A 15,081-nucleotide genomic window follows, 5' to 3' on the forward strand; every position below is an offset into this window, starting at 1 on the left:
CGAAGACAATGGGAAACAATTTCAATGAAACGGCACCTCGTACCGTGTCCGTGCTGTAAGACAGTACCGCATGTTTCCAACTCAAAAGAAACCATTCTTATGGGAAGCCATTTCAGTGTTAGAACATGTCATACCGTGTACGTGTTGAAAGTTAGTACCGTATGTTTCCCACTCATACGATAACTATTCTTTTGGGGAAGTCTTTTCAACGTTACAGCATGTCCTACCCTATACGTGCCGAAAGTTAGTACCGTATGTTTCCCACTCATACGAAAACCGTTCTATTCGTAGTTGACGGTCCATCGGTAAAATCTAAAATAGTCTGGTTGCAACAGGACAGCTCGCATAGTACACAGATAAAACACATAAGAGAACATTTCTTCTATATTTTTTCCGGCAGTTGCGCATCTTTTTGCCCACACAAATTAATAACAAAACGAACGCCTCGCTTAAGCCCCACTTAATTGCGCAACCCATATTTTTTTTCAAATATATAATTGGCTAAAATGTTTGGCCCCATCAATTTTCAATCAAAAACACATTTCCCCCCCGAGATTAACCACTTGAGCGATAACTGATCACGTGACCTACCGGTCCATATCGCACATTAATGTTACCTTTGATGTGTAATAACATGACTGGTTTTGTCCCTCGGTAATCATCCTGCTCCTTGGCCTTCTCTGGGCCGGCTGTTTTCCTTAAAGTTACTTTAGTGAAGTCTTCTGTGCTGGCTAGACCAGCAATAGCAGATTCTGCTAAGTTGATAGTATGGCGACGCCCTAGAAGCAGAGAAAAAAAAAAACGAAACATGCGTCATAGCAGGCGTATGCTATCCCTACTTTTTCAAAATTACGTAACCCAGACAACGAGAAGGAATTCCACACGTCTGGGACCGATTCGGCTTCCGTTTATCATATTACTACTATAACTTATTAGTTTCTTTGATTGCCCCAAATTAGATCAACCCATGCAGAAAATGTTTCTGCGTTCGACCTGTAAGTTAGCCGTGCCCTGATTGAGATCAGCTCAGAAGTTGTTTTAGGGTACGAACTGAGAGTTGGCCGAGCCTTGACTTTGATCAGCCCAGAAAATGCTTCAGCGTTCTATCTGTGAGTTAGCCGTGCTGCCCTGACTTACATCAACCCAAAGGTTGTTTCAGGGTTAGATCTGTGTGTTAGTCGTGCCCTGACTTTGATCAGCCCAAAGGTTGTTTCAGGGTGTCCATACAATTTGAAGGTTGAAGGATAAGACACGACCTTATATCAGGGAGAATTAAACCTACACAGATTGTCAGGATCTTTATACTTCTTCTTCTTCCTTTTGATGACAGGATGTTCACTTGTGATTTGCTTTTTTTCGATCTTTGGCGTTCGTGGCGGCTATCAGAAGTACGAAACAAATTAGAAGGCTTCTAATGACAGTAATACAATAGAAGTATACGATTAAACATCTCGACAAATGCTTGAGTGTGTAGCACAGTGGATCCAGGGGCGTATCCGGGGGAGGTAAAAGGGGTGACTAGTCACCCCCCCTTTTTGCTCAAATTTCTCAGTATATCGTTAGTAACAGTCACTCCCCTTTTCTCGAATTCCTGGTAAAACCTTTGTAATAGTCACCCCTCCCCCCCCCCCCCTTCTAAAATTCCTGGATTCGCCCTTGAGATCCAATCTTTTCTCATGGAAGACTCATTCAAATACGAGCACCCAATACAATAGATTTCATGTGGCCGTGTAAGGTCTCGGATGAACCAATCACTGCTGGATCACAGCAATGTCACGGTCGCGGCACAGCACGTTCCATCCGCGAGTTTTCCACAGTCATACTAAAATCTGATCTAACTGGAAACCCCTTTCTTTGGTCTTTGTGAGGTTTCTGTATTAACGAGTTTTCAAGGTGACATACCTCGGTATCGGTTCTGAGATCTGTTCTCTCCTGTAAAGCCTTGATTGGGTTACTCTTCGTCGCATGGCGTCTGTTGGGTTTCAGGTGCATTTTATTTTCACCAGCTGATTTAAGTTGTCTGGAAAATTAAGTAATCAATAATTTATTATCGCACAAGATCATGTAAGTAGCAATGCTGTAAAAGGACTGATGTACATTAGTGTCGGGATCGAAATCAGAAGGATCAGAATCTAGTTTTTCCTTATCCCTTCGACCTTTAGTCATACATGCTAGTCTGTTATCAGCCATTCCGAGGTTGAGGGAAAAACTAAGTCGAGTTGGCACTGCAGTATGGGACGGTTTTAGGGACAATTTTTAAGATGGCGTCTATCTCTTCCCCTAACGATTCCTACAATGCACTGCAATGCCAACTCGACCCAGTTTCTGCCAATACCTCGGCATGGCTAATTGCTTTTAGATCTAAGGCCCCGAATTGACATTTGATGGTAGTACGCGGAAAAGTAAAGACTGCAGCAAGTTTTGAAGCAAACTGTTGAGTGAAACATTTTTGTTTTGTCATATCATAACTCCCATACATTCCCTTATAGCCCTTACACAGGAACCTTGTTTGGGCTGCCTGTGAGTAGGGGAAAAACATTGATGTATAATATTGATATATAATCATTCTAAGGAACACAGAGAAAGACATTGTTATATATGAAGGGGGAAAACGTTTTACAACGCTCTTATACTTCAGTCACACATTAAAAAGAAATAACGAAAGAAAGAGAGAGAAAGAAAGAAAGGAAGAACCTGGAAAGAAAGAAGGAAAGCAGAAAGAGAAAGAAAGAAAACAAGTGGGAAAGAAAGAAAGAGAGAGAGAAATACTGGAACAAGCGGAAGAATGCAAAAAAGAAAGAGAGAGAGAGAGAGAGAGAGAGAGAGAGAGAGAGAGAGAGAGAGAGAGAGAGAGAGGAAAAAGAGAGAAATATAAGAGAAGCAGTTATAATTTAAAGGCCATAGCTATAAAAACATGTGACAGAACAATTATTAATTCATGTCTAGAAAGAGAGAAAAAAGAGAAAAATAAGAAAAGCAGTTATAATTTAAAGGCCACAGTTATAAAAACATGTAGCAGAACAATTATTAATTCATGTCATAGCATTTGTACAGGACAATAGCATTGCCTTCAGCTGCTGAGTATCATTAAAGCATGCCACTGTCCACATAGATACATTAACCCTTAATTTGACCAACACATAATACCACAATTATAATCACCGTATTCCTTGTTTATGGATTTAATTCCGATTAATCAATAATTCATCCAAGGTTTTCATTACGCATCAAACGAGAAAACATTTTCTTTTTCTTGGTTTAAATACTAAATATTTAAGCCCAAAAAATATTTTTAGGGGCAAACATTTGTTGCGAAAGGTCACATTAAAATGCGCTTCTAAAGTGGGTGCCATTTCGACAAAATGTATTTAGATGGTATTTAATACATCTAAAATTGTACTCGATGAAATAAATAAATAAACAAATAAATACATAACTTTTTTCAAGATTGCGCGTCGAAAGTGTGAAATTTCACATCTAAGGTGTCAAAACAACAGAGGCAGGTAACCCAAATATTACATATACCTCGTAAGAAAATGTCTATACTTACGATGTGGTTTGGAGTGAGATGGCATCGAAATCCGCGGTTGTCAGATCCACTTTAGGATACGAAGCACTATCCTTCCTTTCGACTTTGTTTCTTGAATCATTGAAGAAATCCTCCAGCCCGTCGTCCAAAGCAATTGGTTTCTCCTTCTCTTTTTTCGTGTCACCAACTTTTTGATGGTCTTTTATGGCTTGAATCAACACTGATGGAATAGTTCTCTTGGGGACTGGAGTTAATTCTATAAACTTACTTTCTTTTGTCTTTTCGTCTGGTTTTTCGGATTCTTCCTTGTCAAGGTCGATGTCCACATGAATGAACTCAAAAGGATGGTTCAAGTTTGACTCCGATTTTGTCTTCATCATTCCAAACGGACGAAGAGTAGAGGAGACTTTCCTTGGCTTCTTTAACTTGTGTGCTGATGAAGACATTGCAACTTTGTGATTAAAATAACACTTATAGTCACGTCAAGGAAACAAGTTTAGAATTATAACCGACATTGCAACTTTGTGATTAAAATAACACGTATAGTCACGTCAAGGGAAAAAAGTTTAGAATTACAACCGTGATATCTACAGACACTTCTCTTCTGAATCTTCTGAAGACACAAGCTCTACAAAGCTGGTTTATGTTAAAATCGTTACAGTTTTGAAGCCCTAATTTTGACAGATCTATGTATAAGTACAGTACATGATTATGAAATGATTGTCAGGCGATAGTGAGGGAGAGTGACGATTCGTTGATCTTCGAAACCCACAAAACAACTACGTTTGAACAATTCCTATGTCCCTAGAAATAGCTTTAGGACAGGTTTCTTGACAAGCGCAATAACCGGAATTCTTCACTAAACATTCAATTATTACCACCATCGTGTGAAAGTACGTTTGACACTGACCTAATGTTATTCGACAGCCTATCGACTTATCGCCAAATATTTGCAATCTAAACAATCAACATTTTAAAGAAATCCGATATGAAATCCGGAGAAAAGTCTATAGCCTTGAGTAAACTACCCTAGTGGAGTTTCCTTATTGACTTTGCAATTCTATATAAGGAAGATTGTTCCTCATCGTATCTGTGAGTCAGGTTCTAATGGTGTTGGATGTTATTCTTCGTGTTATGATTTTCACAGCCAAACAAAGACGAGACAGATAGCGATCTGCTGGTCCATTTACATGGTTGTTTTATGTTAATATCCGCATGAGTCCATTATTTTTATTATAACCTTTAGACACAGCAGATTACGACAAATTATCTGAAGTGAGTCAGACGTAATTCAGTGTTTCTAGTGATGGTATACGTAACGCATGTCAGCATGTGAATACAAATCTCTAGATAAAATGATAATGCATGTGGTAATACGTTTTTCCCTTAGTGTTTAGTTGTTTTTATTAGGTAGGTCTTATTTGTAGATAGGTATTATGTTATCTAACGGTTACTATATGACAATACGTGTGGTAATACGTTTTTTCCTTAGTGTTTTGTTGTTTTTATTAGGTAGGTCTTAATTGTAGATAGGTATTATGTTATTTAACGATTACTATATGACAATACGTGTGGTAATACGTTTTTTCCTTAGTGTTTTGTCATCTTTATTAGGTAGGTCTTATTTGTAGATAGGTATTATGTTTATGAAATGTGTTTTTGTCACTCGGTAAAGATCTATATGTATTATGTTATTTAACGGTTACTATATGACAATACGTTGGGTAATACGTTTTTTTCCTTAGTGTTTTTGTTACATGTATTAGATGGTTCTTATTCGTAGATCTATGGTTTGAAGTTATTTGACGGTTATGACAAAGTAGGACGTCAAGCAATGCTTTTCCATGACATTCCATAGTCACGTGCCCAGCAATGTCATGGAAACACTTCGCTTGACGTAGTCGAACAAAACCTACTTTGTCGTGACGACAATTCCGCGCGTGTAATTGAGACGACTGTAATGTGTTTTTTAAAGTATTTCTAGTAAATAAAGGCACCGTACTCAAGTGATTGCAACCGTTGTCTTAACTAGACCGGCCAACTAGTCATGCCGTTTAATGAAGGGTGTGCTCTACTTAGAGGTTTGTTTTACAGTAAATATGGGATGGAAATCTAGCGACTGGGAAACTTGTCATGTCCGTTTAATGAAGGGAGGGTCTGCCTAATACAAATATCACTGCCAATATCGGAAAAAATAAAAATAAAAATAATAAAAATAACAAAAAAATAAAATAAAATAAATTAAATTAATTAGTTAATATAAATAAATATATATATAAACAATTAATTAAATTTAAAAAATAAAAATAAAAAGTAAATAAAAATAAATAAATAATAAAATAAATGAATAGATAAAACACTCAAATAGATCAACCTACATTTCTTGGACTCCTTTTTCTTCTCTTTTTCCTCCTTCTTCTTGTTTTCTTCTTGAAGAGCACCCCCTTCCTCAATAATACTATCAGGGCGCGCAGCCGTCCTCGTGTTAACATTAGAATCATCTTGAGTATTACACTGGTCTCTGAACCTCTCTCTTCTTTCCACCATATCTCTTGCTGCTTTGATGATCTCTGGTGCAATCCCGGCGGCTAGAGTTCTTGGTCTTACCTTGTGAATTTGTATAGGGTGTCTAGGCTTTTCAATTGCTTCTGTTTTAGCAAACAGGGCGAGTAGCGCAGATACCGAGCCTTCCCTTGGAAGTTCACCTTCGGTAGATTCTCCAACTTCGTTCTGTTCTAATTCTTGCCCTTGGGTTCTTTCTGTTTCAATACTTTGTCGTCTTTCGGCGATTTCTTGAAACTTAAGATCTGTTTTCTGCCTCTGTTCTTCCATTAATTTGTGCTTTCTCTCTTTCTTTTCTTTATCCTTTCTTTCCTTTTCTTTTGATTTCTCTTTAGTTTCCTTATTTTTCTTATCCACGTTTTCTTTGACTTTCTTCTCATCTTCTTTCATTCTTTCTTTTTCCTTTAATCTTTCCTTTGCCTTCTCTTTTTCTTCCTTCTTCATTTTCTGCTTCTCTTTATCCTTTCGAAGTTTTTCCTCCTTTTCTTCTTTATGCCTTTGTTTATCCCTTTGTTTTCTTTCTTTTTCTTCATTTTCCTTTTCTTTCTTTTCTCTTTCCTTTACCTTGATCCTTTCTTTTTCTTGTTCTTTGTCTTTTTTCTTTCCTTTATCTTCTTCATGGGAATGCTTTCGTCTTCTAAACAAAGACTTAAGGTGTGAGTCCGTGGAATCTTCAGATTGAGAGAGTTTTCTCGAAGTTTTCTCACTCTCTAAAATTTCAACTTCTTTCTCAGCTTTAGGTAACGTCTTCTGGACCTCCTGCTCATGTCCAACGACATTCAAAGGCAAATCTCTCCCCTGACTGTTTTCATGTCGTCCATCAGTATCATCCTCAGAAGAAAACCTTTTATCCACCCTCTTTAACGCTCCTGGCTCATCTGAGGAATCCTTCCTTGCGAGAGAAAAATTGATATCTTCAAACTTTTTCATCTCATCAGGCGAAAGAGCACCCCCACAAATACTGTGCGGTCGTTCCTCCGGTTTCTTCTTCTTGTGCGCTTCTAGGATAATCTTCGATGAGTCATCTTCAGATATGTACCTACTTAACATTTCCTTGATTGACGGCGGCTTCACATTCTCTTCAGACAAGTGCGGCGATTCTTTTAGAATAGAATCTATAATATCTACATGATCTGTAGAAGCGATTGTTTGGGAGCGACGCTTCTCAGTTTCCGGAGCATCCATGCTCCGTGACACCTTTAACCGGAGCCTTCTTGGTCTGTATTCTTGGGGAGCTATGTCTCCTTCAGCCATTGAGGCAAAGAATTTCTCCCTCTCGAGCTGGCGTCGTCGTCTCCTCTCTCTAAGTTTCTCAGACTTTTCCAAAGTTGGCGATGATGGTTCTTCTTCGTCATTAGTGCTGGTTGTAGAAACCCCTACAGCTGCATCCATTGACTTTGAAAAGCCACCCGCTGCTCTTCTATACCGTGCCCTTCTCTGTCCTCGAGTTAGCGAATCGTCTTTCTTGTCTGTCGAATTTTCTGTTTCCTCTTTAGGTATGGAAACCTTTTTGCTGACGTCTATTTTTTTGAAAGACGTTTTTCTTTCCACTTGTTCAGGTCCTGCACTCTTGCTTAGTGGTACATTTGTTTCTTCAAGTTTAATTTCAGAATCTGATATTTTTTCCGTGTCCTTTTTGCTCAACTCACTAGGTTTGGCAGTATTACCAACATTTATTTTACCCAAGAGTCTTTCAGTTTGTTCAGCATCCCTTCCCTCAGGTGATATAGACCTCGAACGAGGAGAACGCCTTTCCTTTTTATCCCAAAACTTAAATCTTCTCATTACCGATCCAACAGTTTTTTCTGAATCTGAGCTAAAAGAACCAGATTTACCAGGTCTTAATTCTTCAAAATACCTTTCAGGACTACCAGGTTCGGACCTACTTGTAGCGGCCGTTCTTTCAATACTGGGGCTTCGCTTCCTAAAGCTAAGCTTCCCTGGGAGGGAATACTTTTTCCTGGCTCTACCAATCTCTGTCACGTCAAGAACCTCAGAGCTTCCCCCAGATGACATTGTGTCTCTTGAAGAAAAGTACTTACTTGGTACAGAAAATTTTCTCTTTGCTGGAGCTTGTGGAATTTCTGTGTTGCTTTCATTGGAAGATGACAGCCTACTGCTTAGAGAGACTTTCTTTTCTTTATTAGATGGGTAATTTGAATCCGACCTTTTAATGTTCTCTGGCGAATCAGTAGCCTTTTTTCTCGACCGCAACCAACTTCCTTTTCTTGAACGTTCGTCATCTTTTTCTCCAAGCAAAGCGCTATCCTTCTTCACCGGTAAACTAGCCTGTTTGTGTAAAGTCATTTGAACTGGACTTGAGTTCTTTCTTTCACGAACTTGGTGTTGAACATACCTCGAGGTGTAATCACTCCGAAGGGAATAACTCCGCAAGAATGGTGGTCGCTCTGTTAGTGCCCCGTCCGAGCCTCTACGATCTTCGGGACGAAACGTCCTAGCAATGTGTTGACTGAGAAGGGATATATTTTGTGATGTAGTATCATCTGGGGATGTTTGTCCAGAGTAACCCCCTAAATTTGCTACTCTGTCCCTACCAGTAGAACTTGCTGAGCTTTTCCTGCTGGAGACGGTACTAGAACCCCTAGAACTTAGAGAACTACTTCTTGATAAACTGCCTTTTGTGATATCTGGAGAAGGAGTTGATCGTCCTCTGTCTTTTTGGTATAAAGTAGGGGAGTACGTTCTTGTTCTGTCAGGTTTAACTCTACTGTCTTCATGAGTTGGTGAGGGGCACTTTGTCTTATAAGATGAGGTTTGCAATCTAGAGAGAATAGGGCTATCCCTTTCCCCAGTAGTTGCTGTTTTCTCTCTACTGGTCAATCCACTTCGCGTAAAGTCAAGGTACAGAGGGCCTTTACTATTGGATTTAGACACTGAATACTGTGACGCTGTATTTTCATGTGAAAAACTTGAGCTCCGCCCATAATGTAATGGGTTAATAGCCGGCCTGGTAGGTGTTGCAACAGAGCTAGTGTATTTGACACTTGTGGAAACTGGTCGCCTTGACGATATCCCCTGAGAATAACTTGGAGAAATTGTTGTATCATCAGAGGATTTAAGATCCGTATTTTTTCTATGGTATCTTGCACTTCCATATCTTCTACCTAGCCCTGGAGATTCTTCGCTTCCTGGACTGCGGTACCTAGAAGTGCTGGTTTCTTCAATCATTGTCTTGGATCTTGGTCCAAGAGGATGGCGTCTCCTCGGGTGGTCAGTGGACTGCTTGGATTCAACATCATGGTATCTACTTGCCATTTTGTTGTCTTCCAAAGTTGGAATCTCTGTCCAATGGATCTCCGACTGTATTAATTGATCTCTTTGTGAGCTCCGAACATGGTTGAGAAGCAGTGAGGTTTATTGATGTGTTTGAAACAAACTTTTTGTTCTTTGTTCCTTTAAAATTCTGAAAGCAAAAAATATATAATAAATATACATATTAATACAGAATTACAAAATACTCTCAGATACTACACAATCTCAAAGTGAAGAGTTTTATTATCCAGCATTTAAAACAAAATAACTCATTGTTTATGGTGCGCTGGGTTTATTTATCGCTGATTCCAGACAACTGACTGTGACCCCAAAAAAACAGCAAAATTCAATAGATGTAAATCAAACAGAATTTCCCTGAAATACCTAAGTAAATCCAGTAATAATTAACAATTATTTGCCCAAGGCGAAGTGAATATCAGGGAATACTTATCTTGCAGCTTGAAGACTCACGTCTCGGTAAATATTCCCATTCACTTCACAATAATCGTTTTAGTATTTTTAACACAAGTGAAATTATTACATAACCAATATTTTTTCAAATTCTATTTATCTCTGCCAGTGGCACAAATCAAAAAGGAGCATGCACCAATAGCATAAGATGTAGATTGTTACCAATGAGCATGCCGGATTCATTATATTCACTTGTGTTTTAAATATATCCCCCTTTTTCAAGATTTTCCCCAAATGTTAACAGTCAATAAAGTTATGGTTTTGAATTTAATATGTCAAAATCAAGGGCAGAATCAAGGATTACAATTTGTGATGAATGAGTCGAGGATCAAAATTTGTGATGAATGAAGATCAGTATACTTTAACACAATGTATATTTTTCATATCTTCTATATGTTATTTACTAGTTAATGTAATATTTAGTATATAATTTTAATAATTTTGTATTTGTTAATATTTACACAATTCAGTCTGCTTTTGCTACGGCCATGTAAATTTTTATCATTAAATCTATCTCTTATCTTATTTAATGTACTACTTGGCAGGAGTAATTTTTCAAAAAAATCTATCTGTATTATGCTTACTAGCATGGTCTGCAATGTGATGTGACATTTAGAATAAAATATAAAGCTTTGTTGATAATATTATTTCAAAAAATAATCAATGATAGAAATTGCATGTTGTATAATACGTGGCTAATGCGCAATTTCCTTTGATTACGTATTTCAGCATAATTCCTTACGTTTTGACTATTAATCAACTAAATTAATTATATTTATAAAAAATATATATACCTTTGACAAAGAAAGGTTCAGACTTGTACAGTGCATGTTCCAATTCAAATGATGTCAAAAAGATTGATTCAGAAACCTTTCAATACCTGTAGTTGAGCAAACTTAGAGTGCTAGTTATTTCAGGACTTTTGAATATTCATTTCAGCTGAGTCAATGTTCTGTGAAAACTGAATTATGAGGTCCAATATCGCGCAATTTTATCTTTTCTTGGATATTTCATTCACTGAAGCATATCATATACAATTTACTAATAATAGTTCTAAGCTTGCGATATCAATTAAATCCCATTCAAAATATACATTAAATTCACAAACACATTTTAAGTTCAATACAGTTTAGGGCCTGTTTACACTAACAATATTTTTGCAGTCAAGTCAGCTGCAATTTCGAACATGCTTGAAGAGCTATTCACAGAGATCCACTAAACAAAATTGCTAGTGTAATAATTAAACCACGCTTAATATCACCCTTTATATATCATATTTTTTTACTTAATGATAAATATGTAGCTAAATTTACTTTTAAAAAAACTGGGAGCAGAAATATGAATTATATTCTTTAAGTTCAAACCTTTTAATTTCATGGTATGAACCAAAGGCAATTTTTTGAAGAAAAAAAATTAAGAGAAAAAATACAATGTTAACTCTGAAATGTCATAGAATTTTCATGGCATATTCAAATCTGGAAATCATTAAAAGGCATGTATGACAGCAATAATTACCTGCTATTAAAATCGCTGTCAGTACCAAATTTCCAGTGACCAATCAGAATGTCCTATTTGGTAGCTACTTGACACTATCACTAATAATAAAAATATCTTTTAGACTTATCCTTGTGAATGCACATGCATGTATAACTTAGGTTTCCATTTCTAAAACACACATAAACATACAAGGCTTGACCTTGTGGTTATAACTCAGTGATATTCTATTACACTGTGTGTGTGTCTTAGATCTACATGATAATGTCATGCTCTTGCTTTTTTAACAAAGGGTAAAATTTAAATTTAACCATAATAACCATATAACTTTTGTACTTTAGCTATGAAGTAAACAATTAAATACGTCAACATTTGTCTTTTAGCAATGGATAATAAATTAATTTGTAGAACCAGTATTTTTTGAATAAATCATAAAATTATGTCAATTTACTCAAACATTGGTCATCCCAAGACATTTTCAGTACTCGAGTCTGTCACATGTCAGGGGATTGTATAAATTGAATTAAAACAAAGTGTTCTTTACTTGAATTATACATTTGAAAAACAGGGTGAATGTGTAGCTGTTAGAAACTCAAATGAAATGAGAGTATTCAAATTTTACCCTCAAAAAAGTGTAATATGTTGCATTAAATATTAAACATATTTGCCTATTTAGATAAAAAACCTAGTTGCAATCTTTTGAGTGAAGATCACTAAGGAAAACATGAAATAGTAATGAAAATAAGCAACCTTTTTTTTATCAAAAGAGCAGTGTTTCGTACATGTAGTCATATTTTATATATTTTGCCATTTAGATCAAGAGTCAGTTCCAACCTGCCAAGCACAAATAATTGAAGCTGAGAGTATATTAATTATATATACTTAATGAAAAAAAATTTTTCTGCCTCTTTCAAAAGGGCAGTATTTTGCATTTAAGATATCTTAGACTTATTTTAGAACACACCTACTAGTTCATTATACCTAAATAATATAATCCAACAGAATCCATTCTAAGAAAATTCGATCTGAGAACATGATATGCTAAGTTGAAATTTGACTTTTACAAGAGACTCAAGGATATTTCAAGTTACACAACATAGCTAAATAAAATTTTCGGGGGAAAATACTAACATTAATATGTTTTTTTTTTCTAAAAAGTGATTCAAAAGTGTTTCAATCCTTGATTTTAAGAATTTGATTTCTTTCGCTCAAAAAATAAAATGGGAAAATAGAAATGGGAAAATGGTATTTCATCATAAGGGCGTCTCTGTTTGATGTCATTATATTTACAAAAGAACAATAGAAAACCCCGTTTTTAAATTTAATAGAAAGTAGTGCAGGAAACAAAGGGACTGTTTAGTAAACAGAAGCGATCTGCGAATTCCTTTGATAATATGTGGTGACTATTAGTTGAGTTCAAATGAAAGGAAAAGTCTGGAAAAACATGATTAAAACGATAAAAAACCAACAACATCAAAATGAATTTTGAGATGTTTATAAATTCCTTCGAGAATAGATTGATACATGGGATATTAAAATTTTCGATTCTCAAGAACTATGCGGGTTTTTCTCTTGGCTTTTGTCCACGTTCTTCGGCTTAATACCTACTGCAGCTGTTTATATGATACAAAAGCGTAAGGTTTAAAGGAAATATTTATACAGATTGCAACGCTCATGAATTGATAAAACGATTTTTTCATTATTTCTTCATCTCCAGGAGCCGCGTCCGAATACAAGGCGTTTTCTTTTTACTTTAATACTAAATTAAATGTATGACAATACTCTTGATTTACTCAATTTTGACTCTACTGTGTGGGAATTTAGAATTTCTACTGCTTCGAAGATTATTTTTGGTTCAAAAAGTGAATATTATCGTAGTTTGATTAAAATGACATGAGATGTCAAAAACAGACGCGCGCCGAAAAAAAATATTTCAATATTCCAAACGCTGCACATAAAAATGGCAGAAAAAATTATCGCTTTAATAAAGAAGGAAAAACCGCCCAAATTATATGAAATACTAGTGTAAATTAAGCTGAGAATATCATAAAAAGACTATTCTGGACTTACCAGTCGAGTGTATTTGGTGGTTTTGCGTTCTCTCTTTAAACTGCTTTTCTTGGCTTTTATATTATCTTTGGTTCAAATCCTACTTCAAAGCCATTGTTGTGGCTAGGCTAAAATTTTAGCGATTGGAAAATGAATCCCAGTTCACCGACATTTTTGAAGCTTGATCCATCTGTGCAGCCAGAATAAATATTTCTGTCAAAGATTTCATTCGCGTCGACGACAAATCCACTACTTCTTCTTGTCCAGATAGCAAAACAAAGGGTGGATGAGTCCCGAATTATCTGTTCAGATTTCTTTCTCTTCCAGCGTAAATAAATCCAAATCAAATAATTATACAGCAATACTGATCCCTATACTACACACAAGGATGGTTTTTGACTTGATATACCACTCGAATACTGAAAAAAGGCTATTTTTGCCGTAGGGATGCCGTCCTTAAGAAGTCACGTTCGTGAAGGCTCGTATTTTTGATGTCACGATCGACGTTGCCAGAATCCAAGATTTCACTGTTTTAGAAATTCCAGGTCACCTTGATAATTCAACCACCAAAGCCTCGAGTCGCTAGTCAAAATAGATAGCAATTCCGAGCAGTCAATATAATAGAAAATGCTTGTTTTTAATACTCTGCTTGATTGAACATCAGAGCCAGCGTTTGTTTCTGCCAAGGAAACCTTGCGGGAGTGCATACAAATGCTCAACACAACAACCCCTCTGATTGGTCGATCGACAATTAGCTTTAGGTCAAAAATATATAGAGTATTTTGATTGGCTGATCTCAGATTACTGTGCTTGTAACTTTGAGACCTGTGTGCTTGACCTCATTTCGCGCGATGACAGCCTAGTAAACTATAGGCAAATGAAATATCTGTATATCAACAACCGCCAAGAATGCTATAAAACATTTGTATTAATCACTGAATCAAACGTCTTTGATATTTAGGTTATTTTTAAAGACTTTATTAGGGGTATTTCTTCTCGTAAAGGGCATCTAGCTGACGAACACCACTTAGGTATACCTTCAAGCACGTGGAACTCCGCGGGAAAAAAAAGTGGTTTAGCTTAATGACCTTTTCAATTTTTTTGCGATTTTAGGATAGAATTTCATACCGGGTTACGTTTCCCATTTGAGTGTAAATAAGTAAAATCCGGTGTTTTACTGACCGCGTTTCCTTGTTGCAAATACATGGCTTTTAAAGATGACCACAAGACGACCTTTGGTCGTTCCAGAGTGCCGGAGAAAAACCACGATTGAAATATAATGAAAAAAAGAAAAAGATTACATTTTTTGCTTTTATTGATGCAGAAGCAGCATTTTAAGGTTCACTATAGAATTTATTCGTTCAGAGCTGAGGTCTGTCATTCATTTTATTTATATCATTTTTTTCTCACTTTCCGGTTTATCGCATGCGCCGGAATCTACAAGCGAAACAGACCATGAGTCTCAACGTAGCAAGATTTATTTTCCCTTTCAAAATATACTTTAAATTTAATCATAGTTAATGATCGAATTTAATCTCCTCGTACGATCATAGCTCCTTCCCGCATTCAGTGAAAGATGGGAGTACAAAGTATTGTATTCACTTTCCGACTCTTTTTTTTCTTTTCTGATTTGCACAATCGGGCTATCGAGTCAGACTGACTCAGAAATATGTAGACGAAGCCGAGAATAAAAGAAAAGCGCA

At 36.4% G+C, this 15,081-nt stretch overlaps 1 protein-coding gene across 2 annotated transcripts in view; it reads right to left on the minus strand.

Moving 5' to 3' along the window:
- LOC116295933 (uncharacterized) overlaps nucleotides 1-14,060 on the minus strand; it is a 31,220-nt gene extending 17,160 nt beyond the window's left edge. For both annotated transcript variants that reach the window (XM_031703888.2, XM_031703887.2), the window contains exons 1-6: nucleotides 13,400-14,060; nucleotides 5,908-9,515; nucleotides 3,551-3,962; nucleotides 1,903-2,020; nucleotides 1,283-1,379; nucleotides 618-779 (exon numbers count right to left, since the gene is read on the minus strand). In XM_031703888.2, coding sequence (XP_031559748.2) covers nucleotides 618-779; nucleotides 1,283-1,379; nucleotides 1,903-2,020; nucleotides 3,551-3,962; nucleotides 5,908-9,367 — 4,249 coding nt within the window. In that variant the 5' untranslated portion in view covers nucleotides 9,368-9,515; nucleotides 13,400-14,060. The remainder of the gene's footprint in view (nucleotides 1-617; nucleotides 780-1,282; nucleotides 1,380-1,902; nucleotides 2,021-3,550; nucleotides 3,963-5,907; nucleotides 9,516-13,399) is intronic.
- Between the last annotated feature and the right edge of the window lie 1,021 nt (nucleotides 14,061-15,081).

The sequence above is a fragment of the Actinia tenebrosa genome, unplaced genomic scaffold (genome assembly GCF_029948245.1).
Source record: "Actinia tenebrosa isolate PJP-AT-01 unplaced genomic scaffold, QUT_ActTen_1.0 PGA_scaffold11__36_contigs__length_13525064, whole genome shotgun sequence".
Classification (NCBI taxonomy): Eukaryota; Metazoa; Cnidaria; class Anthozoa; order Actiniaria; family Actiniidae; genus Actinia; species Actinia tenebrosa.